Genomic DNA, 26,516 nt, shown 5'->3' with positions numbered 1-26,516 from the left:
ACGTCGTCGCACAAGAGTGTCATGGCCCCCTGTCCTCCTCGCTTTCTTGGTCGAGAAGGGACCGCTGCTGGGTAGTCAGCATGTGTTGCAGCTACGCCGCACAGAGGTGACGCTGATTGACGCTTTCTTCTCTTTCTAGGCCAACCCTCGGGTTCGGCCGCTTGTGCGCTTGGAACGTCATGCTCCACTACACACCGTTGGTCAGTCTAAGCAGCAGAGGGCTGCTTAGCAGCCACATTAACGCTGACATTGGCTGTCTCATCAGCTGCGCCTGCAGTCCTACCTGCAACTGCCTGGGGCTGCATTACATAAGCAGCCGTACCCTGATTTACGCTTTCCTCTTTCAAATCGCTGGAACGTCCCATAGCAATCACATCTTCGTGACATGACATTTGGGGATCTCGAGAAACACTAGACGAAATGTACGCGGCACCAATTGCATCCTATTCCTCGCGCGATTCCCGTGCTGCTACATCCTCCAAAGCAACAGGCCGTTCACCCATGCTCCGGGAATGTTCTCCGTCTCTGCACGCTGCGACAACGGGCTTACGTTCAATTGAAGCCAGCCCCAGCCCCATCAGAACGTCTGCTTTAGGAACTGCATAGTTGTTTCGCTCCTTTCTGTACAATCCCTCGCGTTCGGGTGCCACTGAAGAACCGCGTGCGCACGAAGTGCCGTTCTTTCCTCACACACCGTTGTGTGGTGCAAGGAGTAGACAGGAACTCATCGGCCACATGAACGCGAACATGCGATGCAGCCGAGGCTGTTTCTCTTGCTACCAGCTTTTTCACGGCAAAAAAAATGGCACTCTCTCATTCACCTTTGACTGCCTGTCATTTCCTAATGCACCCTCGCGCGCAACACCTTCCTTCACCGCCATCGTCATTTCGGTGAGGCTTTCTACGCGGGACGCTTCACACTTCGGGTCTACGGTTACAAGAAATCTGAACGCCCACGCAGGAGCATGCGCCACTATCCTCTCCACCTTTCCCGTGTGAGTCTAACCATGTGGAGTCCTACAAACAGTAGGCTCACACACGGCCAATGAATGGGTTCCACCCCACACATCTTCAGGCTACCGCCGCACCACAGTGCACTCTCCTCCTCAGTGCTAAGCACTGCTTTGAGCAATCGGTGAAGCAGAAACATTGTTAGCACTCTTCAAACTCTTCAAGCGTTCACACTTCAAACGTTCTGCCGCTAACTCTGCCTGAGCGACTCTAAATTTTGCATGCAATAGCGCGAGCTTCAAAGCGAATGACATTGCAACGCTTGCTGTCCCTGCACCGCTCATATCCAGCGCCTCCTAATCCTCATCATTATCTTGCCACTAGACCTATACACCCACTAGATGTCATGGTCAATCGCAGATTCAGCGTCAAGCGAGGCAGTAACCTGCATAACTCGGTGTCTGTAGAGATGCCGCACCAGTGCAGATGGAGTATCCATTGATGCGTGGCTCCTTCCGCCGAGGGGTCCGCCAAACAATGGTCAGCTGATTTCTCTCCTGCCGACCGCTCGCTGCTCCGACCGCTCCATGTTCAGTGGGCTGCTCATGTCTCCGCTGACCGCTGGTTAAGCTGCTTTTTCACCACTCAGCAGGCGGGAGAGATTGCCTCGGTCCCAGTTGAGAAGTTCGCTCACCGTCGGTCGAGCCGCTTTTCCGCAAGGCTGGCGAGCTCGCTGCTCCCGCCGATCTCACTCGGCAGACCTCAATTTCTACACGTGCTCCGTCCGTCGAGGGGTCCGTCTCGTCCGCCCGCTGGCTGAGTCGTCACTGTTGAAGATCTTGTCGACTGCGCCAGTTATCTTCGCGATGTTCTTTTCCCCGGGGCTTCTACTCCAAGCCGCAACAGCGCTTAGCATCTGATCCCCGGTATCTTCAACCGACAAACTCAGCTTCCGGTACCAAAACTGTAGTTTATATAGAGCCCAGTGGGCAGCTGAGAAAAAGTGCTCGGTAGAGCCCGCAGACGCGGTCCTGGCACCGGAGCTCTCGGCCCATCGTCTGCGGCCTCCACCGAGCACTGTTTCTTAGCTGCCCGCTGGGCTGTATATAAACTGCTATTTTTGAATCGGAAGCTGAGTTGCTCGGTTCAGATCTTCAGCACTGCTGCGGCTTGGAGGAGAAGTTCTCGGGAAAGGAACATCATGAAGATAACCGGAGGTCAGCCCAATCCGTTCCGGTAGCGCCTTGTATTGTTGGTATAATTATTACCCAACATATATTTTTTTGCAACACAGCCAAGAGAAAAGCCATTTTTGAAGCAATAGACTACTCATCGCAATAAACCTTGGGTAAGAACGTAGATTGATGGCGACACAGAGGAATAATTTGACCATAATTTCCGGCAGTATGTTATACAACAATAAAGTCATCTGATGTCGAAATTACAATTGATAACACACACCCGGTCGAACCAAACAACGAAGTTGACATGTGTATCTATGTTTGCTTACCGACAAATGGGCAAACAACATGCGGAAAGCATTTTTTTTATTGAAAATTTTGTAACAGTTGTTTTTCTTTAAATATTGTGATGGTTTTACATAGTATATAAGGTGAAATTGAAGATATTGCGCCTGTTTGTGATTTCATAATACCCTTTCTTGCTGAAATCAGTTCCTACAGGAAGCTGGTACAGCACACTATAAGTTAGAAATCACAATAACCATAGGAAGAAGAACGATAGCGCCAAAGAAACACTCGTTTCAGACTTCTTTTTTCTCAAACTGGTGGTGAACGGCGGAATATGTCACCTGAAAAAGGAAAATACGGATTACTAGAGCACCAAATGCAGTTCTGAGAAGTGAGACTACAGGGCAACTGGTGTTGGGCAAGGGGGTGGCGTTTTATCTACGGGGAGATAATCCGTTCTTTTGGACAGTGAAGTGTATGCTGACTGTATTTGCATTCATGCATTTCGTAAAGAGGGTTAGCGATATTGACTTCAATTCCCACAGACACACGCATGGCACCTAATTGGGATTAATTTTACTAAAAGCATTCCCAATGAAAAGAAGGAAGCGTCATGGCACCGGCCCAATTTACAAAGGGCTTGTGTTATGATTGTTGGGCCGGAACGAGTGCAGAGCTATGAGTCGGACTACTGCCTACACAAATACACGCGTTATATTCGATAGACAATCCAAACGGGCAGGTATCGAAAGGGGGAAGACAATATTTACAAGACTTGCAAAGGACTGCCCAGGAACCGGTCCACTACAGTCCGCTGGGGGTGGCACGATGGATGAAGCGGGGACGGGCCGGTGACTTCCGTGAGCCTAGGCGACGTGGCGGTCTGTCCGCAGAGCTGACGAGACGTGTGCGGTGAGATGCTTCAACCCGGCGAAGAACGTGGTGGTGCCGATGATTAGCGGAGGGAGGAATTAGCTAGTGCTCGAAACAAGGCCTCGATGCCCGCGCTCCGGGTCACTGGCACACCGCTCATTCTTGGGCCGGATCCCGGCTTCTCCCGGCGGCGTCCATGGCTGTCGTCGGGCGTACACCGCGACGGACGGTAACTTGGACCGAAGCGCCGGTGACGGACCTCATGCCTGCACCGCGAGGGCGCCGTCCTGCTGTCATCTTGTCCGACCGCTTTCGAGCTCCTTCTTCTTCTTTCTTGCTGACTCTTTCCTTTCCGAAAGCGCTCTGCCATCTGCTCAGCGGATTGGCACGACACTAAACTAGGCCCTTCACTACGCCATGTTTATTGCGATGAAGAAATCTCGGTAGCCACTTTAGGAAAGAGTAACAAGTGCCACATCGTTCAGCTGGAGTGGTCGTTTGCATCCCCTTTCGTTGCTGCAGTTTACTGGGCTGTCAGTGATATTTGGTATTATGCCTTGTGGGATTGATTCATGGTTGAAAGTAACCTAAATATTGGCATGTTCATTGACGTCAGATCATTATGTGCCCGAGGATAATTTTATTCCGACGTACACAGCGCGATATATAGTTTCTAAATTTAGGGTTGTCACGTATAGGTTGCAAAAATTCATGATATATTAGCTTGTTTAGTTTTGTTTTTTTAGCGTTCGATGCCTACCCAATTTCGAAATATCGAGATTTTTCCCTCCTATACAAGGTGCATTAACAAAAAAATATCTCTTGTGATTGCCCTTTTCCATCCTGACTGCTTATTTCAAAATACTAAACCGATGAGATAACTCTATGACACTAAGTATTTAGGTCTATGCATACAGCTAACACGTGAAACAAAGAAAGCACAAAAGTGCAAATAAGCTTGGGTAATCGAAAGACAACGTGTAGAAACCAAATTACAACCCATCAGTCATAAGAAACTGTGCCGACGGGTGCGTGCATATATAGAACCAACATGAAAGTATTGGCACACGTAAGTCTTGGTGATGAGAATAGCATTTTAAACTGCTCCCACACCAAGTGAGCTGACAGCGCAATTATTTTGGGGAAAAATATTGCTCAGTTATTTTCAATACCTGATGTTAGTATTTGAACTACGTGTGATGCCAGTATTAGGTAAATGCTTCTAAATATCGTAGAGTGAATCGATGCAAGCTTGCGGTGTATTTGCAAGTTCATTTATTTTGTAATCTCAGGTAATTGAGGGCACTCACTCAATCCGACTCAGAGAGAATATCTTTGTAAATTGGTAAGGTAATGTTTCATGGGTTACGTGATAGCTTTAAGCGTGTATAGGATACATTTGAAAATTTGGTTTCCGACCTTTCAGTCGAATAGCAGGTGGTGTATTACACTAGAAAAGCTCTAACAGCGAGAAAGCAGAGCGCGGATCTTTTACCAAAGAGATTTGATCTTCACGAGACACGTCACTGGTTTCCGAAGTTTTCTAATATAGATTTTCGATCTACCGAGCAGTTTTACAGGAATGGTGAGACTTGTTAAGAAAAGGTTGAGAAAGCAGCTGAGTGATTTCACAAATTACATCGTTCATTTTTTGTGGTTTTATGGTATGACGTCGTACTCACTAAACAGACCAGCCGTTATTTCCTCTCACTTGGTAACCAGAGACTTTTGAATCGCCAAGTTTTTGTCAACGCCAGTCGCGTGCGCAAATTTGTCATTTCTAAAAACAAAATGCGCCACCATGTAATGGTGTAAAGAGCTTTTTTCTCGAGGTTCACCGCATCACTAACAGATTGACACTGTGCAATATCCTAAACCTAATAAATACAACCTTGCAGCAAAAAAACGTGTTTGCCGAAATTATTGACTTGTAATTAAGGCAGGCGGGAATGCTTCAATATTCATAATTAGGCCGGGAGAAGTGAGAAATAAAATGCTAATGCCCAAGAAGAAGTATGTATTTCTATCCTAAAAACCCTCCACTATTTCAGTCTAAGTACAACGTCTCTTTCTTTACTGCACAAATGCGCTGGTGAAAAGTATTTTTTACACTTATATAACAGCTGTTATAGAAAGCTTCTTTTATACTTAGTGGAGTAGCTGTAAATTCAACAGGAGATGTGGTATAGGTACGAAGAAAATGTTATTCGCGAAGAGAATGAGCTTTCGGCATTAAAAGAAATGGTATTAGCTACGAACATGGCTTCACGAAATTCATTCCCTAATGAAGCAGCGTGAGGTAGACTTTACGATTCAAATGCTTGATTGTAATATGTTTGATTGTACTATGTTTGTCGCAGATATACAGTATACGCAATAATGTTGATGCAATGGTGGCTGTTTGGCGGAGTAAGCAATTAGCTCTTTATTGTCCACCTCATTTTCTGGACGCAATTGTGTTTCGACGTAGATTTATTTGCCAGACTTGTTGCGCATCCCAAGTCAAAGACATCGAACTGCGAAATTTAATGGCCATTCACATGATTACGCATGCTAGACACTGAAGACCAGCGCAAAGCTCCTCCCCTGTTTTCTGTTTTCCGATAGCGGTTCCGAGTATTGCTGATTGGAATGAGGCCAGCCAAGACTGAAAGGGTGCCAATAATTAGTATTTCCTACGCCTCCACCCACTTGTCAAACTGAACACCGTACACAGCAGGCACGTCACAAAACGGAGGAACTCTGCGTCGGTCTTCAGTCTCTCTTGCGTTATCATGTAAACGGCACCTAAACGGAGTACCGATGCGCTTGAAGTTTTCTGCCTACTGGAACTGCTTTGAAACACGACTGCACCCAACTTTTCAATACAAACATGGCTGCTTACTGAAGCCACTAAAAGTTGAGTATTGAATTTTGGTTAATTAAGCCACCGACCTAAATAATTACAATGTCATTCTGGGTCCCCTTGGGTGCATAACTTCACTGTAAAGCTGGTATTCACGTAAATCTAACCGCCTAATTTTAAAAAAACCTGTCGTCTTACCTTGACCACCGTCTATATTGAAATCGAAGAGTACAGGGATAATATCTTCTTCATATATATTTTGTTGGTAGCACATTTCTGGTAATAAATGTGTTGTAGATGAACCGCTCAATCATATCGCTCTATTATTGTATTCCAAATACAGTTTTTGTTCTAACTGGCGCTTAACTCCCTTCACCACATCACATGCATATCTGGTCATTACGGGCAAACGTAATATTGTTTTGTTCTCTGCCCAGTCTCCGAGCAATATTCGTCTTTCTTTTCATTTTCGTGTGAAGTGTCTAAATCCACATTCCCGGCATAAGAAACTCACATCATGTTGCATTTGTAGTGCGTGTTTCGCCACGCTATGTAACGCGGCATTCAGTTCACCCTTTACGCAATCTGCGCTTAAACCCATCCAGGAAAATCGTCGGAGACAAGCTCTATCGTTGTCTTGCCTCCCCATCCTTTCGGTCATCTGTGGGTAGGAACACCGTCACTCTTCCCTATACAACGGTCGGTCGTCGGCATCACAGGGTTCCTCTTTCAAAACGCTAGCTCGGAAGACTTCAATATGGAGAATGGTCTTATAACCCGTTTTTAGGCAGCACAATGCAAAACGAAAGCAGATACCAAGGGCCGACAGATGATGGTAATACGGAGGTGGCTGTATTTACAAGATGACGATGTCAGGATAACAAAGCAGCTCGAGGTAAACATTTTGAGGTCATGATGGACGCTGATCATGATGACCTTTTCGGTGCAGGGATGATTATGTATAAAGTTCTAATAGCATATATTTCTTCGCTTTCGTTCCTTTGTTGTTTAACACAGACTGCTCGAGCAAATTGAGCGTAAGTAAATCACGCGACCACTTCCCTGCAGTAAAAGATCTCCACGTGCAGTCGTTTTAGTCACGAGCTGAAATGTTCACCGGATACTCGCTTGCCTTCACACTAATTTTACTTCTACCATGTCAGCATGCGGGATTACCGCTGTCATAACGCGCTAGGCTTCCCCTCTGCCGACGCGGTTGCATATTCTCCAAGAAACCAAAGTGTTTCTGCCTAACCGACCAATTCGCGCATATTGCATTTGAGACACCACTATTACTTACACAGCCCTTGGTGGCCTCGTTTCCTACACCTCTATTCGCAAGTTCGTGCCATACCATACAAAAAAGTACCAAACTTTTTCTAACCTATTTTTTCAGATGCAACCCGCGTCGAAGCAGTTGAAGAACTGGAGTCGTCAGAGTACTCGTTCATTCAACGTAAGCATTCTACAGAAAGGAAAGTGACGAGAATCTTGAGTGCCTCTGATTAGAAATGTATATTTGTTGGGCAATAGTCCTCTTACTCAGATCATCGAAGTACAGCCTTAAAACAGGTAATAGAACAATGTTTGTACTTTTCTAATAACTTCTGTTCAAACATGTGCAGACCATAGGAATACACTTTGAAAACCAGAGAATATAAATATTTTTAATCTTTTGTGTTATTTTTTCTCAACCTAACGCTGAAATTTTCTAGAGGACGAAAAACCACGAATCTCCGACCACCTAACTATTTATAATGGGTTTGGTATATTTAAGACCTAACCTGCAGCATGTATATATTATATTTTATTTGTTTATTGGAGTTGAAATATAGGATATATATTGTCTGCTAAAAACATACACCGTTTGTTCACACTGTAATGAAATTTCTAGCTCTCACAATGCCGGATGTAAGCTTAAGGAACGGGTCATAAAGTGACATCATCGCTGAGAGGACATTGCTGTCTGAGTAATTATGTGCTGCGACTTCAAAACAATTAAGAAACATCGCGGGTGCAGGAATTCTCTGCTGAATTACGCCGTATGGTAATGCGTCCTCCAAGTGGCAATCAGAGTACAAAATACGGGAACAATGTTTCCTGTACACATGAGCGGAATATTTTTAGCGTTGTTTCAAACGCTGATGAGGGGCGTAACGACCATGATTGTCTTCGTGAAAGTAACACCTACAATATATGTTTTAGCTTTCGCGAGTTATACTTCATAATGAACGGTGTTTTACTGCGCCTTAGTTTGAGATTGCCGTTTTTTTGAGATACAGAATGAATAAATAATCTGTTATTGTAGGTCCCCTACATTTCATACGGTATTTACGGAAGGTTTAAAGAAAAAAGTGGTACGAAAAGAAGAGAAGCGTTTCCGTGATTTCTGTTTTAAAAGATACCGGAGAAATATGTCAATTTTTCGGCACATAGTCTGCCACATAAGCACGTCGATACACAACGGTGCTGTTAACTGTTATACCAGCGCTGCTTTTTAACCAGGCTTAAATTTACAGATTATTAATTCTGACAATCAAAATTTGACTGGGTTTCCAAATATTGATTCATTGTGGGGTTTAACGCGCCGACGCAACGCAGGCGATGAGGCGCGCCGTAGTGGAGGGCTCCGGATTAATTTTGACCACCTGGGGATCTTTAACGTGCGCCAAAATCTCATACACACGGGCCTTTTTGCTTTTCGCCTCCATCAGAAAAGCGGTCGCCACGGCCGGGAATCGAACCCGCGACCTCGTGCTCAGCAGCGCAACGTGGGTTTCCAAATAAAATCTGCAATTTAGAAATTTTTATACTCCTTTTTCAGGTAATCAATCTCAGAAGGTATAACAATGGTGAGCTAAAAGTGGTTAGGTTTGATAGAAAATCACTCGTCCTCAACTCCTGCACGTCTTTGGGAACTCCGCGCAGAACTTCTAGCTGGTTATGAGCCTACTTGTTATAAAAACTTGTTATGAGGCTATCTCGACTGGTGACCTTCGCTATACTCATTTCTTGCTATTTTAACTCACCAACACTTATGGTCGTTATTCGTTGTTAGTTTTATTGCTCTCAGAATTTTTATAGCACTTACATCGGCCGGGCATAACTGCGGATGGTCAAATGTTATAGCGCAACCCAAACTCCAACGCCCTGCCTAAAAGTTGCGTGCTTTAACTTTAAGCTTTTCTTTGTTCCTCTAACGAATGATTTGTGGGAGTGTCTTTACTTTTACTGGGCAGATTGGCGATTGCCCGTGGTCGCGTAATAAAGCCAAAACGTTTTTACACCTTTGATGCAAACACAATCGTTCCATGCAACTACCAATGTCTTTCCAAACTTATAGAGTAAATATTTCAGAATAATTGTCACTTTCGCGCTAAAACAATTAAAGCCGTTAGTAAGGGTAGGCTCCCTGTTTGCGTAACACTAAACCTGCAGCTTCAAATATACGTTCTTACTAAAAAATATTTTCGAACTATGTTTTGAGCAGATCGCTCTTTCAAACAACAATGGTAAAACCAATGCTTTTTTTAGGTATCAGAAGGTAGGTATTTAGAGTACTGTGGCTTAAAAAGGGCATGTATTTTGTTTCTGAATAAAATAAAGTCCATACTTTAAGGTGTTCTCCGCGTGTCCTGCGGACATCTGTTAAACTACTTAGTACAAGACGGCTGTAAAAAATATCAGACACAGGTCCGCGAAATTTCAGAATCAAGGATCTGATGGCGTAGGTTCAAAGCCATGGTTTCGTTTTGCCTATTTTAAATTGTTTAAGAGCCGCTGTACGCTCTTTACGCATTTTGTGCAACCTTTTTTAGTAGTTTTCACTTGACCGTGTTATAATGGCGTGCGTTTTTCCTAATAGTTGTTATATGATGCTTTGTTTGTGCCCCCAGCGGAACAGATACGTGCACAACAATGGGAATCACCGTTTACTAAGTTTTTATTAGTGTTAGTAATTTGGTTATAATAATGGGACAGGTGCCAGACTACTGCTTTCGGGTTTATGATGTTAGCGTCCTATAACATGCGTTATACGAAAATCTGCTACCCGCGCGTGTCAATAGCTTTGTGTATTTTCCAGATGAAACTGCGAGTGCCCCAAGGGGTTAATTATTGAAGCTAGGAATCGCCCCTGCGTTAAAATTTCAGAGTTCTCCATTGAGACGATCGCCCCTATCACTAACCAGCCAACACCTGGCTTCGGCATAGCGGCGTGCTGGAAGCGATAACCAACAAGAATATAGCAGTAGAGAGGAGGCTGCCTGGCTTTCGTCCCAGAAAAACATTCTTAGACCACCGCTGTATGGCCTCCTTTAACAATTTCTGCTCGCAGCCTGTGTAGAAAGGGTGGGCACTGATTCCGCTGATTGCAAATGCATTTCAAAATTGTCACTTTGAACCCCAATGAACTAACGCGCCATAAACAAAAAAATTGTGTTTTACAGTGACCTCTTCGCCAGTCTGTGCTTTGGACAAGGATGCTGGAACATGCCGAGCATTCCTCCCTCGCTACTACTATTCTCAAGCAAGCGGAACTTGCGAAGAGTTTGTCTACGGTGGTTGCCATGGCAACGGCAACAACTTCGAGACGGCAGAGGAATGTTTGAAGACGTGCAAGCCCTACAATACCGTACTGCCACGTGCCTAAGAATGTACAGGCTGAAACAACAAACTCGCCTATTGCGTTGTCTCTACAAAATGCAAGAGATGCATATACTCTAAAAAGTGTGTTGTGCGAAAGCTTTGCTCACTTAGAGCGCGTTGCGACTCACTGCGAAAAGCGCAGTATGTCCTGTGCTGGTATGAAACCCTCTTAATACACGCTTAATAGGCATGTAGCTTAATAGGCATGTAGCGTACGCGGATTGTGGAATCGGCCATGGCGCAACACCGACCGCGTTGATAACGCTTAAAAATTTTAGTGAAGGAAAAGACAAAAGTTTTGTATCACATGCTTGGACTACTATGCCCATCTTGCTCACACTACTGTTTGGTATTTTGTGACTCGCGAATGTGTCCGGTTTCATTAATGACCTTCGCATCAAAAATACCCCACTTAACTGTTATTTACATGGCAGCAAGCTCACATATCTGGTCTCTCGCTGCTTTAGGTGAAAGTCAAATATTTCATGACATTTTTTTTTTCGATGTTGCGGTTCTTTTTTCACTAGGAAGCTACATGTAGCCGGGCCAATTTAACCCCTTGGCATTAGTGTGTCGATGCCTATTCTCGTCAGCTTCGAGGCAGCAGCACTTGCGTTCTGCATGTGCTTGTGGCAATTCGCATTTAGTTAGCAGCCTAAACGCCTGCAGCTTTAATCGCTACTCTCCCGACGATGACATCAATCGATTTTCTTATCCAATTCCATTATTATGCAAAAGCTGTGTTAATTATTTACAGCGTTCTTTTAAAATTTCAACGCCAAATGCTAACCCGTATATTGCCCAATCATCTATGTAGGTGAACGAGATGAATGATGCAGTAACAACTAAAACAAAATGAATGACAGTTCGCTGTGCATCGAACCCGATCAAGCTGTTATACCTTGCTAATACCCGACTAACGTTTTTTCGGACGCTATCATTTGCTGCAAACCAACCCCTTCGCAACCGTGCGTAACATGCTGAGCGTTGTGTGCTCCAAATCGATGATAGAAAAATCAAGATCTGTTATGACGTCCGACGATTTGTTTCAACATTAGGAAAACCAAATGTTGGTGTTATATTCGCGGCACCATAACAAAAATGAAGGAAGCTCCCACAGAGACCTAAGACTTGAATGAAGCGAAGCTGTACGGAACCTGTACGTAACCTGTACACAAGCATGAAGAAGGTTTAGGTACACCATTGCAGGCCACCATTTGCTGCCGCTTCAATTCGTATAAGTGTGACCTTGTTTTACTATTTCGGAAGTCATAATATTTGAATATCAACTTGGAGAGGAGTTAGCTCTGACGTGTCTTTCTCGTACTAAGCAGGTGTTGCCCCGATTAGCGGGAACGCTGGAGTCTATCCTTTTCAGCGCAAGTGTTTGTGTGGTTACGGTGAACGCTGCAATTGTTTCTGCCAATCTAGGTGAATCTCGCTAAGTTGGTATATATGGCTTTACAAACGCGCGCACGGGACGCTAAGCTTTCGTGGCGAGGCACGTGAACATGAGCGCTATGTTTAAACTGCCGACACTAAAAACTACGATAACGCCTTACCTTTACATTCTCTGGACCCCGGGACATCAGCCCCTGGAGGGGAATAAGTCAGCTCTTGCTACCACCCCCGCACATATCTACCGGGCGTTTCCTATTCTGTGGTCAATTTTCAACATTGTGTGGTATCCCCAGCAACATCGCCGGCAATGCCCGTAAACTGGCAGTGCGAGAGGTTACTAGAAACGTACGCTCTTGGAGTAAACGTGTGACGCGGAGCTCCAGAATCTGTCTCGTGCTTATAGCGTACACCTGCGACCGTCCTGAAAACATGGTGTTAGTAGGTAAGTGAGAGCATCGCAAGAACCCCAGCATGCAACGACCACGTATACAGGGCAACGCTTTGCAAGCCATGACGGCGACGCCGCAACACCGCCACAACACCCTAGCCTTCCCAAAATTCGGCTCTATCAACGGAGAAACCGCAAAGCCACGAAAAACAGAGGCGACACCTACAAACAGAAGCGCCTTCAGTAGCTTTTATAAGTATGTCGTCGCTTATATTTCAGCCTCACATTGCATTGTTCTTTTCTTCATCCAGCGAGTGGCCCAAAACGCGGAAAAGGTTTTATTTCTTATACACGACAACAGGCCTAAGCTCGAAGCCGAAAGGACACCAAGTAGATGGCTTGCTCTAGATCATGGGGAACAAGGCTGAGGACATCCTCAGCACTTTTAGCTCGTTCAGACGAAGGAAAGAAATTTAGCGTCGTTATGAACCGCTTAAAGAAATATTCAGTCCTCACCACCACGCCACCTACGAGCGAACACCTTTCAACACGCCGGTGCAAGGAGGAGGTGAGCCTGCCGAAGATTTGGGACAGCGCTTCACGCACTGTCCTATTATTCTGAGAAATGTAGCATTAAGGAGAATGAATAGTTGTGTGTATTCGCGACACGAAATTGTCTGCCAGACTACAGCGCGACTCCGACCTAACCATTCACAAAGCCGTGGAATGAGCACGCCAGTTCGAGAGAGTCAGGCCGCAGCAGGCAGATATTGAGCCCAAAATGGAATCGTCATCAAGGCGGGCTCTACATGTCGTGCACAGCGGCAAGCACACGCAAACCACCTTTTGACTCTTGTCAAGAGAGACCCGTGACTAACACGTACCAAGCCCTTAGGACCTGCCCTTGTTGTTTAGAGATTCGCATTCACAATATGCCTGCGCAGCAAAATGTAACTGGTTTCACGAAAAGGGACACGTTTTTTCAACAGCCCTCTCCAAAAGGGGGGACATTTTTCGATGCGCCGACCAGGAAATAAGTGTGTGTTTCTTGGCGCCTTGAGTTCACATGGCATCCACAAGTGGGAAGGTACCATAATTGTACAAGGACAACCTTTCGCATTTAAAATGAATACGGCGCACATGAAAGCTTACTCTCGCCGGGAGCCTTGGAACACTTTCAACATTGTCTTGTTTTTCCAAATCTCACTGGAAGCTCCACGGTCTAGATGGACCGTCGGTATCTGCACCGGGAGTATCAGGGAAGCAAGTAGCGCTCCGAGATATACAGACCCCTGAAGATGTCTACCTTCTCGATGAAGTGTACTACCCTATCCTTTGGAAGCCAGCAACTGAAAAATTTAGGCTGATCACCTGCCTATATTTTGTCAGCCACACGGTCAATCTAAAAATGAGTTCCCGTCACTTTTTACTGGCCTAGACACTGTCGACGGAGTACGTTATTCGCCATCAAGCTGGAGCGACACCGATTGCAGTGTGCTCAATACGACGGATTCCAAATGCCATTTACGAAAACACCGAAAATGAACTAGAGCGAATAGAATAAAAAGGACTAAGTTCTCGAGGAGATGAGCCAACAGAGTGGAGCGCTCCAATAGTGCCGGCGGTAAAGCCTCAAGAGTCACACGTGTGCGTGCGTGGACTTCACATAGCTCCACCAGTTTGTGCTATGGCAATGGCACCCGATTTCGTCTGTTGAGCATGGTTTAGGACTTCGCTTTGGAGCACGAATTTGAAAACTTGATACCAATTCTGGTTTCTGGCAGATTACGCTCTCTGAATCAAACACAAAGATAACGACACTCGCTGTACCATTTGGAAGGTTTCACTTCATTCGCCTCCCATTTGACATCGCATCTGCCCCTTAGACAGAGACAGATGCCGGGAGAAACACCACGGGCATTTTGCAACATGGACGACATTCTCATTGGCGGAGCTACCAAAGAGGAGCACAACGATGATCTTTGTACACTTGCACGACGCCTCGCCGGAGGAGCAGTCACGATCAGCTAGGCCAAGTTTGTGTTCGGTGTCCGAGAGCTCATCTACATGGAGGCCAAAATTGGCCTGGAAGGCATTTGACCGAAAAAGCCAAAACCAAGGCAATCACAGAGATGAAAGCGGAGATAAGCAGGACCGAGTTGCAAAGAGTGCAAATTATGGCAACATTACAAGCTCGGGTTGTTCCCAACCTTTCAGAGGTGTTACCACCTATCAATCTGCTCTTGGTCATTCCAGAAAGAAGAAATTTTCTGAGATTCGTATTGCCGCGAACCATACATTGGGTGTGTTTATTTGTGTTTTGCTTTTACTGCCCGGCTGCGCCGGTCTGTGTTATCTCTGCGCCAAGGGAAGCGCGTGTTCCATTCTTTCTTTGTGTGCCGCATGTGTTATCTGTTGTGATAGGGAGAGCATTCCGATCTAACGTGAACAGCCCAGAATAATCTTCTTGGATCTACTATGTTCTCGATGCGAATCGACGTTTCGAGAACCACGCGCGCCAAAAGATAAAAAGCCTGCAGTGCAGACGCCGGGGCATTCGATTCGACAACACTCGCCTGTGCAAGTCAATTTGTTGACCGCTGCTTCGCCGCCTCTGTATTCTTTTGAGTTGTTAGGGGAGCACAAGTTCGCTCCAATAAAAGTGTTTCTCATTCAAGACAACTGCATCGTCCTTGTCTTCGTGACATCTGGTGGAGGTGCTGGGTATGAAGGGCGCGTATGAAGGGAGAAGACCCAGAAGAATGGTTGGAGAATCTTGAGCGCGTCCGGAAATTCAACAGGTGGGACGACGCAGAAACGTTCCGGCACGTGTTTTTTACTTGGAAGATTCGGCTCGCACTTGGTTCGAGAATCACGAGAGCTCCTTGACAAACTGGGCTCAGTTCAAAATCGAGTTCACGAAATCCTTTACTGCCGTGGTCAGAAAAGAACGCGCAGCACTTTTACTTGAAACTCGAACGCAGCACCAAAACGAAGGGGTCGTGATCTTCGTCAAGGAGATGAAGCAACTATTTCGCCACGCGGACCCCGAAATGACGGAAGAAAACAAGTTGCGCTTCTTAATGCGCGGTGTGAAGAAGGAACTGTTTGCTGGACTTGTCCGAAATCCGCCAAAGACCGTCGCCGAATTCGTGACCGAAGCCAGCACCATTGAGAAAGCCATCTAAATGCGTGCTAAGCAGTACGACCGAAACTATGTTGGCATGGCCAATGCGAATTGCGTCGATAACTTGCGCATTCCCGAAGATAGCCTACGGGAGACTATCCGGGAAATAATGAGGGAGGAGCTGCGGAAACTGCTCCCAATGCCGCCGCAACGACAAGTCCCTTCTCTTACCGACGTCATTAGAGAAGAAGTGCAGCAAGCGCTGGGAACTCCAACAACGACAGTAGCACCTCGCGAGCCGCAAGCCATGACCTACGCGGCTGCTGTCCATCGCCCTCGCCCACCTGCAACATATCGTCACGAAGCTCCGTACCGGCGTCCCCTCTCGCCGGCCCGACCACCTGCGGCGCAACCCCCCGCCCCAAGGAAGACCGACGTGTGGTGAACGTCCGACAATCGTCCGCTGTGCTACCACTGCGGAGAGGCCAACCACATCTACCGTCGCTGCCCCTACAGAAGGCTCGGTTTGACAGGGTTCTCCGTCGACGCACCCCGCCCCGAATTGGCCAGCGCCCATCGGAGATCGAAGAGTACCTGTCCAACAACAGCCGCCGACCAGCCCGTTTCAACCGTTCACCATCGCCCTACCCGTACCAGTCGCCGGACCGCCGTAGCAGTGCTGACTTCGCACGTGGAAGGTCCCCCAGCCCACGCGGGGGAAACTAAAGGCGACAACTTCTGGAGGTGAAGTTGCACAACGGCGGAAAACCGAAAACCCTCCAACGACGCAACGATTCGCCGAAGACTGTGACTTACTACAAGCCCTCATCCCGACAACCCGACCTAACCCTGACGTGACTCCTGAACACGACGACAACCACACGGCACGACGCGTACTTGACATGACCAAACCTGCCGCTGAGACGACGACAACGACGACGCACAGTGCCCGACCGTCAACACGCACAAGCCGAGACGCGACGCCCCGACGCACCCGGAACTCGAGGAAGGCGGCGTCCGACGTCCAGTTGTCCATCGACGGCTTTGACGTAGTCGCCCTCATCGACACGGGAGCCGACTACTCGGTAATGAGCGGGTCATTCGCGTCTAAGCTGAAGAAAGTTACGACAAGATGGGATGGTCCACATATACGCACAGCAGGAGGCCACCTCGTGACGCCATGTGGAACGTGCAATTCGCGCGTCACCATACACGGCACGACGTACCCAGCGGCGTTCGTCATTTTGCCTAACTGCTCCCGCGACGTAATTCTCGGAATGAACTTTTTGACGGACAACGGCGCAATAATCGATCTTCAGACGAAGTCGATAACTTTTTTCTCCGATCACTCCATGACGCCGGAATTGAACCCCGCACACCGTGCAGCTGTAAGGATCGCTGATGACCACGTCACCCTGCCACCCCGCGCAAGCACGTCTACTGTGAAGGTGCTGCTCCTGACGTCGATGCTATCGTGGAGAGTGACAAAAGGTTGCTTCTCGACCGCGGCGTGTCTGTCGCAAGAGGCATTGCGCGGTTTAAGCAGCGCAAATCCCACGTTTTCGTCGCCAATTTAACCGAGGAGTACCAGCATTTAAACAAGGGTGCTTCAATTGCGTTCCTCGAAGAAACGCAACAAGCAAGTGACGTGATCGCAGTAGCCGACTTTGAACGTGCACCCGACGATACTTTGAAGCTTCCGCAGCCCTTCGACGTGAATCCGACGCTACCGCAAGAAGAAAAGAACAAGTTATTGGCTTTTCTGCGTCGCTACAGCGGGTGTTTTTCGTCGAACTCCAAGCTACGCAAGACACCTCTGACGAAGCACCGGATAATAACCGAGGATGGAGCCCGTCCTACCTGACAGTCACCATACCGCGTCTCTTCACACGAGCGCGAAGCCATCCGGACTCAAGGCGATGAAATGCTTAACGAAGACATTATACAGCCATCGAAAAGTCCGTGGGCGGCGCCGGTCGTACTCGTGAAGAAAAAAGACGGCACACTGAGGTTGTGCGTTGACTACCGGCGATTGAACGGGATCACCAAAAAGGACGTGTACCCCCTGCCACGAATCGACGACGCCCTCGACCACCTCTGCCACGCGAAGTACTTCTCATCGATGGATCTGAAATCAGGCTACTGGCCAATTGAAGTGGACGAGAGAGATCGAGAGAAGATTGCATTCATAACCCCGGACGGCCTATACGAGTTCAAGGGGATGCCTTTTGGGCTATGCACGGCACCAGCAACGTTCCAAAGGGTCATGGATACTGTGCTAGCTGGCCTGAAATGGCACACCTGCCTCGTATACCTCGACGACGTTGTGGTATTCTCCCGGACTTTCGACGAACCCCTTCCAAGGTTGCAGTCTGTACTCGAGGCGATCCGTACGTCGGGGTTAACGCTGAAGCCTCAAAAGTGTCGCTTCGCGTACGAGGAACTCAAGTTTTTGGGCCATGTCGTCAACGCCGCGGGAGTCCGGCCTAATCTGGCGAAAACTTTCGCCATAGCGAACTTCACAAGACCGAAAGATAAAAAGGGCGTGCGGAGATTTCTCGGACTGTGCGCATACTACCGGCGCTTCGTCGCAAATTTCACTTTTTAGAAGTGGTAGGAGCTTCGCACAACGAGCGCAGTCCTAGCAGTTTATGACCCTGCTAAGGAAACCGTCTAACACCAGATACATATCCATTTCGAGTTGAAGTCGTTCTTCCTCAAGGACACGTCAATTAGAACTAGGTTGTCATTCCCTACGTTTCTCGCCTGTTGACAGATACAGAACGATGTTACAGGGAGATTGAGAAAGACGTTCTGGCGCTCGTCCGTGCTTGTGAAAAGTTCTCAGAGTGCCTCGTTTGAAAGCAGTTCCGTTTGCGCACCGAAATGTGTTAGGCGCGCTTTACTAGTCGCCAAAAAAGGTCACCTGTTTTGAATATTTCACGCGTGAATTCGAAGATTGCTCATCTCTGAATAAAATAAACACCGCTAACGACTTTAACGACGTCAAGGGCGTTAGGCGTGCACTAGTAAATTGCCTTAATAAATTATGTTAGGGCTAAGCTGAGTAGAGCGATATATTGTAGGTGGAGGCCTCAGGCATCTTTTAAAAGTTGGTCAATGCAAATCCCGAGTCCTTATTTTCTAGATTTAGAGATGTATGCATGCACATGAAGCACGCGCAAGAATTGAGAAGCAATGTGACCGAAACATACACTAAATAAATTACTGAGTACAATTGACCGTCGTGAAGTCTGTGCCCTATAACACACTACCTGCTGCGGTGGCTCAGTGGCTAAGACATCGTGCTGCTGAGCGAGAGGACGATGTTCGATTCCCGCCACGGAGGCCACTTTTCTGATGGAGGCGAAAATCAAAACCACCCGTGGGTACGAGATTTCGGTGGAGGTCAAAGATCCCTAGATCACCAAAACTAATCTCGACTCCCACTACGGGGGGCCTCATCACCTGGGTGGCGTCGGCGCGTTACACCAAACAATTATTCAATCAACCCATACCACAGCACAAATACCCGTTAAAATATATTACCATTACACAAAATCATCCCCAAATGCAGCGAAAAGTGACGTTGTTCGCAAGCAGAACAAAGAATATTCGGCAGTGACAAGCGTCGTCACGCATGCTCGTGCAACATACGCGTAAATAAAGTGTTGACGGTTTTCGCACCTCCCACTGACAAGGGCTGGTGTCATACCGACATTGGAGAGGTACATTTTGGGAATATATTGAACAAGCACCTTCATGAGTTTGTAAGCCAAATACTCTATTGCCACGCACTATTAATAAAACTGGTTGGTATTGTGTAGTCTGGATTTGTTTTGCCTATCGCTCGGATCAGATACCGTTAGGACGGTCTTCTCAGCTGTAAAGTGACAATTACATGTTACTTGGGCGTAGCGTACACCCCGATATTGATGTGCGATATGCTGAACTCCCCATCATAACAAAGCGAAAACATGCCACAGTCATGTTTTTGATTATTATGTGTATTTGTTAGCCAGTGCGGAAACGTCTGATGAAAAAAATGACACCATCTTCCCGTAGGGGAACCCTTAGTAGTATGCGATGCAGCAATGCGGTCAATTCAGGTGCCCATTAGATTTGAGTTTGTCGTTTCAGTAACGTTGAGGTTCGTAGCTATCGTTAAATTTACCGTTTGGTTTCTATGGTTACTACCAAACGTTTCCCTCACCGGTACTAGGAAATAGGAAACGGCATTGACCCCATTGCTGCTTCGCATACTACTTAGTTTTCCCCTACGGGAAGGAGGTGTATTTTATTGGAGAAGGTGTTAAGTAGAGAGGCATTAAAGAGAGAGAGAGAGGGAGAGATGTTGTACGTGGTATGAGTATGTCTTTATGTAGGCATTATCATTATCATGTTCAACGTAGGTGACGTCGAGCTGTGGTTGGCATTCCGCTTTGATTATGACCGCCTTATGGTCTGTGAAATGTAAAGTCAAGGACTGTTCAAGTGGATGAACCCTCAAGTTGCTGAAGATGAGGTCGATGCTCGTTCACCAAATGTTTGTGGGATGCTTGTAATCACGGCCGCGGAGACTCGCCGACGCACGCCGCTGGCGACGACGATGAAACGTCGAAGGCGCGGGAAGCGTGCTCGTCTCGGGCCGGCCCAGGAAGACACCGGCAACACGGTCGCTCCAGGAGCCATAGAAGGGACCGGGCGTTCAGCAAGCCCAGCATGCGCAGTGGGGGTTTGGACGGCGCAGCAATGACAACGACAATTGAGGGACATAGCCCCGACCATGAGAAGCTTCGCATCTATAACTAACACAACCTTTTTTACTGCGCTGGCTTTATTGCGTAAAAAGGGGGTTATATACAAAGGACATTATCAAAAACTTGGTGTCCACCCATGTAGAAAAATTAAAGGGGCCAATCACTTAAAACAATGCATCAGAGGTGATAAGCAACCTCGCGAAATCCTGGTTTGTATTGAAAGATGTAAAAATCAGATTCGCGCGTCCCTTATGGGTTCCGAATGTCGGCTTCTCCTGTCGCCGACGTCTCATGTATATGCGGAACTAAAACACCGGTACAACCGTTTTCCAACATCTCCCGTTAGAACGTTTTATCTCAGTGGGCCAATACCCGTATTAAAGAACACACTGGAGCACTCCTTTTTATTGCCTCGCGCTAGACCGCTTCGTGCATCAAAGACCCCAGACGTTTACAGCAAAGCTGTATACCTCTACTACGTAAAAGCTACACCTCTGTTGGCAAAACACCAAGGCGCTATGAACACACCTATGAGCTGTATGCTTCTCCCTTCCCCGGGTGGCCGGTTTGTCGAGATGATGGCCTGTGGATTTTTTTTTCAACAATACACGGCAGTAGTGGGCTTTTCGTTCGGACTTGAGTACCTTTTAATTTTTAGTTTTCCAGTAATAGTCTTTTTCTCTGACTACTGGTAAGAGACGGCTGCATAATCCGATTATTCACCGCAATCGCTTGGCTTCTTTTCGGTGAAAACAAATTTTATTCTTTTAAAAAGTGCTGGTATATTTCAAATACATTTTATGTTGTTGTACTGATATTGTGCAATGTATTGGTCACGGGATTTTGTGCTTTTATTCATTATGATTTAACATGGTGTTTGTTTAAACACCTTTATATTCATGTATATGTAATTGTATATATGTGAGCATATTCGCATTTTACTTTGTTTTGGGTTACTCTGTATTCCTGGATTTTCTTCACAAGTGTACTAGCTGTGGTGGAAGTAGTACGTGAAGCTTGTATTCAAGCCTTTCCTATTCGCTTCATCTAAAGAATAATGATAAATATATGATCATTATTATTCGTGGAAATTACATTATCAATATTATTGCTGTTAGTAATACCAAAATATCACACGACAGCGGGCATTCCATTCTTCACTCTCTTCACACATCTCATATTCAAGGGAACACCACTCACTCCTTGGCCAAACGACGTTTTGCACTAAATAACGCAAACCCGCCCCTCCGCGTATTTTAATTCTCAAATACGCTTCCTGCGAACTTCTAGAGCTGCGCAAGCCTTCTTAGTTATACAAGAGTGAAAGCGATCGGATATGTAGCCACCATGGTGGCTTGCAATATCACAGCTACACATTTGGCATAGTGGCGTACTCGCTTCACGTGATGCGGCAGACGATTGGATTCCCAGTATCCTTAACCTGAATAACAACGCTGTGGACCTACCTTCCTGCTCTCACCTTCCCTTTGACACCGGACGACAGCACCGAATTTCTGTCATTCTTTCGTTACATGCCTAGGCGCAGAATTTGGCACTCGAAGGGTGTTGTTCTCCGGAAATATTTTAAAGTATACCATTAGTCCAAAGCACGGCCTTCGAAACCAATATTACCATGTAAATAGCTGTGATCCTATACGACCCAAGAAATTGGGTAATGCTTTTCGAAGCATCCTTGCCTTCAAGTCTGGCTACCTGTAAATGTTCTGTCAGAACCCTGTTAAACCGTTCAATCTGGCCGTCAGCGTGAGAGTGATAATTCGACGAGAACACGTGGCGGATACCTTTCTCCTTTAGATAGTTTAGATACTCTTGCATGTGTTTGTAGACAAACGGGTTTAATTACCAACACAAAAACCTCGGGGAGCCCTTCCCGACTGAAAGACCAGTCCAACAACTTAATGACACCTCAGTAGAAATGGAATTTGTGCCCAGAACCTCAGGCCACTTAGAGTAGTAATCGACTAGTGTAACAAGAAATCTGGGGTATGGCACATCTAACGGAACGACGATGTCCATTTCTAACTTTTGCCACGGCCCTTCACGTAATTCCACCGGCTGCAATGGAGCTACACGAGGCTTAGCAGACTTGCCTGCCAGCTGACAGACATGACACTGCTTTACATGTTCTTCGACATTACGATCCATCTGAGGTAGTCAGTAACGTTCACGGAGAAGTTGTTTCGTACGTACTATTCCTTGATTATTTTCATGTGCTTACTGGACGAACGTAGGTACAAGCACACAGGGAATGACTGCATGGTCATCACGCATGAGTAAACCATCCACCACTGAAAGTTCATCCTTTACATGAAAATAAGCTGTTAAATCACAGTGTATATTTTTCTTATCGGGCAACCCTTGGACATATGCTCTACTACCTTCTGCAACGTCACATCTACCTTCGTTGGCAGCTGTACGGTTTCTTTATCGACTACTGATGTTACCAGCGACACTATCTCATCCTCCTTAACGAGTTCTTGACCGGTCTGAATGGGTAATCTCGACAAAGCATCAGCCACGATATTTTCTGATCCTTTGGAGTATTCGATGTCGAAATACTAGTACGGCATACGTACTGACCACAGTGGAATCCTTAAAGGCTTCGACCTGCATCTCCTGCGGCTAACGACGCAACTACAGCTTGATGGTCAGTTCTAAGCGTGGACCGTGTGCCCCAAAGAAAAATGTACCAACAAAACGTCTGACCCTTCCTGAGCATAAGGCGAAGCGGTTAGACTATCTCTGCATAGTTTTTTTATGAAATTGTCATAGTATCCTGTGAGACCTAAAAATGATTGCAGAGACTTTATGTCCGTAGGAGCCGGAGCATGCACTATAGCTTTTACTTTGCTTTCCAACTGTGAGATGCCCTCAATCGAAGCCCTGTGACCCGAAAAACCTAGTTCTTTGACCGAAAAAAGACATTTGTTATTGAGCGACAGCGAGCAACCTCGGCAGCGGCGGGAGCGAAGGCGCGCTGCGCCGGCCCGCGCACAAAGCAGAAGAAAGAGTGCTGCCTGCCTCACTCTTTGAACCCCTCAATCTGCTCTTCACATCAACTTCTTTTGTGTCTGCAGTTTATACGGTCACACCAAACTACTCATACAGTCTGCACTCAAACAAATCCCCAGAATGAAACACCTTAATGTCTAATATTCGACACCACTATTTTCAATCCGAGCTTCATCAATACCTCATTCATTTCACAAATGATGCACCATAATACAAAACCTATTTCATCACCGCATTTTTAATCCTTACTGCCCCTTCTGTTGTGTTACCTTATTTGCTAGCATTGACCTTTTTATCTGGGACACTTCCTCGCTTTCAATGCGTCACCGAATTGTCACCCACACAATTATGCATGTTGATAATCTGGTATCGGACTTTATCCGCGAGTTGTTAATCCATGACCAGAGCTAAACCTCAAGAAGCCTCTCGACATGTCCATCTATTTGAAGTCCTCTTTCCACAGAGCCATTAGGTATTCCGCTTAGCGATTGATTATTGAGAATTGATGTACACTCAGCTCTACCTAGATGGTAGTATTCATGTTACCGACTATGATCATGTCAGCATAGGGACAGCTGTCCATAGAATTCTCCTGTACGCCCTTCGCGTACATGTCATTCGTGCCACAAAAATACACCTGTTTTACCTTTGCCATTAGTTTTGGTCGCGTGTATTTCCCATGAATTATCGCGAACGACGTCTGCTTTACCCGAAAAATTCCACGTATATGTGATTATTCAGCTAAGCTTGAAATTGAGTTTTAGGTTTGAATTACAGCTCGCAGTTATTCGACCGAAATCTTACAAGTATTCTCTCGTGCGGCAACCTAAAACAAACGAATACCTACGGGTTCACACCACCCTTACGAAGCCTGGCAAAACAAAACACGTTTGCGTTCTTAGGACGTTAAAGAAGACACCGCCAGGTGCCTCCCCTAGATGAACAAGTCCGCTTATCACTGCCTCCCTGCTACAGGAAAATCTAATCTTTCTGCCGAGCGAAGCTAGGGAAAGGTAAAAACAAGCAAACGTGACCACTCAGGGGGCTAGACAAGTAAAAGGTGGTCGGGATAGTGCACTACAGACCTGTTAAACCAGCCCTGAATTTTCAAGCAGTTAGAAGGCACGCCCATCTGGCCTTGGATAAAGGTTGTAACAAAGAGGGCTGTACAGAACAACCGCACGTCGATCTCGTAGAGATTTTCACGTGAGATCTGTCAACAGTCAAGGTAACCGTAAGAGCGCATGCTGTATGGAAACAATTCGAAACAAGGCGTGCACTTGCGGAAAAGAGGCAGACTGTGGGGTGGGGATGAGTGAACAAAGAGAAAGAGAATATGGTTGTCTTGTGGCAAAGCGTGCCTTGGCCACGGTTTTTGATACAGTTTTATAGCCAGAAAAATAAAGACAATAATCCAGAAGTGGATCAAGTGTTGTTCCGTGGATCGATGCCACCACCAACCATATGAGTGTGCGAGATCTACCGCACTGCTAAATATACCATTAGACGACGGGTCTCTGGCACGGAACGTAAAAGGCGGCGTCGAGACATAACCAATGCGGCCGCTTAAAAGCATTGCTTTCAAGATTGATGTAAATACAAACATACACGCTCGTCGCCGGTACAGCTTCCCTGCTCAATCAAACTTACACAGTAAAGTGGGATGAAAGTTTCTCTAAAGTCTCATATGATACAGACGGTTTCTGCATATTGGCTTTTTTAAGTAAAAGTCTTCCCAATTACCCTTAAACAGTAGTGTACACTGTTCCTTTGCTCCAGTCTAAACAGGTCATTTATGAGTACTTTCTCACAGCACCTTCTTCTGCGGTTGTCAGTAGAGTTTAGTCCTTGGTTAGCTTCGCTGCTACAGTAAAACGTTGTGAAGGAAGCGCTCATTTTGTTTTCGCCAATTCGAGAGGATTCCATATCGAAACAATATAGCCTCTTAACACACAAAGGTATGCTGCCTAAAAACAAAGTTTATTTCCGCAGAAATTTATTTTAGCGAGTTTCTCTGGTTCATCGACTGCATGGTTGCAAGCAATTATTCTCCCGCATATTCAATTTTTGTTTTTAGATATACCACTCCTGAAAAGGCAAAGAAATGTGTAAATGCAACTTAAATAGCTTACATTGGGGAACACTGACACTTAAATCGACAGCGGTCAGAGAAAAACTAGAACTATATGGCTTACGCGGTATTCTATTGGCTTTAGTGAAATTTTATTTGCAAACTCGTACGTAAGTAGTCTCAATTGGTGAACATTCATTGGATTCTCGGCATTGTATGCGGGCGTTCTTCAGGTAGTATTCTTGGACCCCTTCTATTTACTTTTACGGCAATGATATTAGTACAATGAGTTAATCTACACAGCAGGTCATGTGCGTAGATAAAAAAAACTTTTATTTCCCAGCTATAATTGCCGAACCTTTGTATCCAAGATAAACAAAACACTGCTAGATTTGCATGGTAGGAGCATGGTTCTCCTGTTGGACATTGACAGGACGAAAAACAAAGTTCTCTTTTTCCTTTAGCAGTCAAGCACATTCCTAAATGTAAATATTACTCTTGGTAATGAAAATATAGAAGTAGTAAATGCCGTAAAAACACTTCATGTACTGTTCAAAACAAATATGTCTTAGAATGACCATGTACACAATGTAATTACGGTCATATCGAAAATTCTTGGAATACTAGCTAAGTTTAGGTATTTGTTGCAACCTGCTGGTAAACTCCATACCTATATCCCTTTGTTTATGTCTAACCTAAATTACTGCTTTCTAGTGTGGGGAAATACAACCAAAACAAGCATAAACCGAATGCACGTGTTACAAAAAATAATACGACATATAGCTGGTGGAGACCATAATGCACAATCCAGAAACCTATTCAACCAACTTAATTTTATTTCAGTTCACAACCAATGTAATTTCAACCTAGGAAAACATACAAATCTAACTTACATCATCATGACCCTTCCATAACATCACTTTCGAACATAAGAGCAAGAGCATACCAATA

General features: G+C 45.9%; 1 protein-coding gene across 1 annotated transcript in view; it reads left to right on the top strand.

Moving 5' to 3' along the window:
* The window catches only part of LOC144165814 (BPTI/Kunitz domain-containing protein-like), a 44,520-nt gene extending 33,707 nt beyond the window's left edge, over positions 1 to 10,813 (top strand). Inside the window, exons 4-5 of the mRNA XM_077695596.1 lie at positions 7,535 to 7,594; positions 10,587 to 10,813. Of these exons, the coding sequence (XP_077551722.1) occupies positions 7,535 to 7,594; positions 10,587 to 10,789 (263 nt within the window). The 3' untranslated portion in view covers positions 10,790 to 10,813. The remainder of the gene's footprint in view (positions 1 to 7,534; positions 7,595 to 10,586) is intronic.
* Positions 10,814 to 26,516: the final 15,703 nt, after the last annotated feature.

Source organism: Haemaphysalis longicornis, unplaced genomic scaffold (genome assembly GCF_048455015.1).
Source record: "Haemaphysalis longicornis isolate Haplotype H1 unplaced genomic scaffold, Haemaphysalis longicornis Haplotype H1 scaffold_15, whole genome shotgun sequence".
In the NCBI taxonomy this organism is placed as follows: domain Eukaryota; kingdom Metazoa; phylum Arthropoda; class Arachnida; order Ixodida; family Ixodidae; genus Haemaphysalis; species Haemaphysalis longicornis.
The sequence above is the reverse complement of the archived record's forward strand: the minus strand, read 5'-3'. Positions and strand labels throughout refer to the sequence as shown.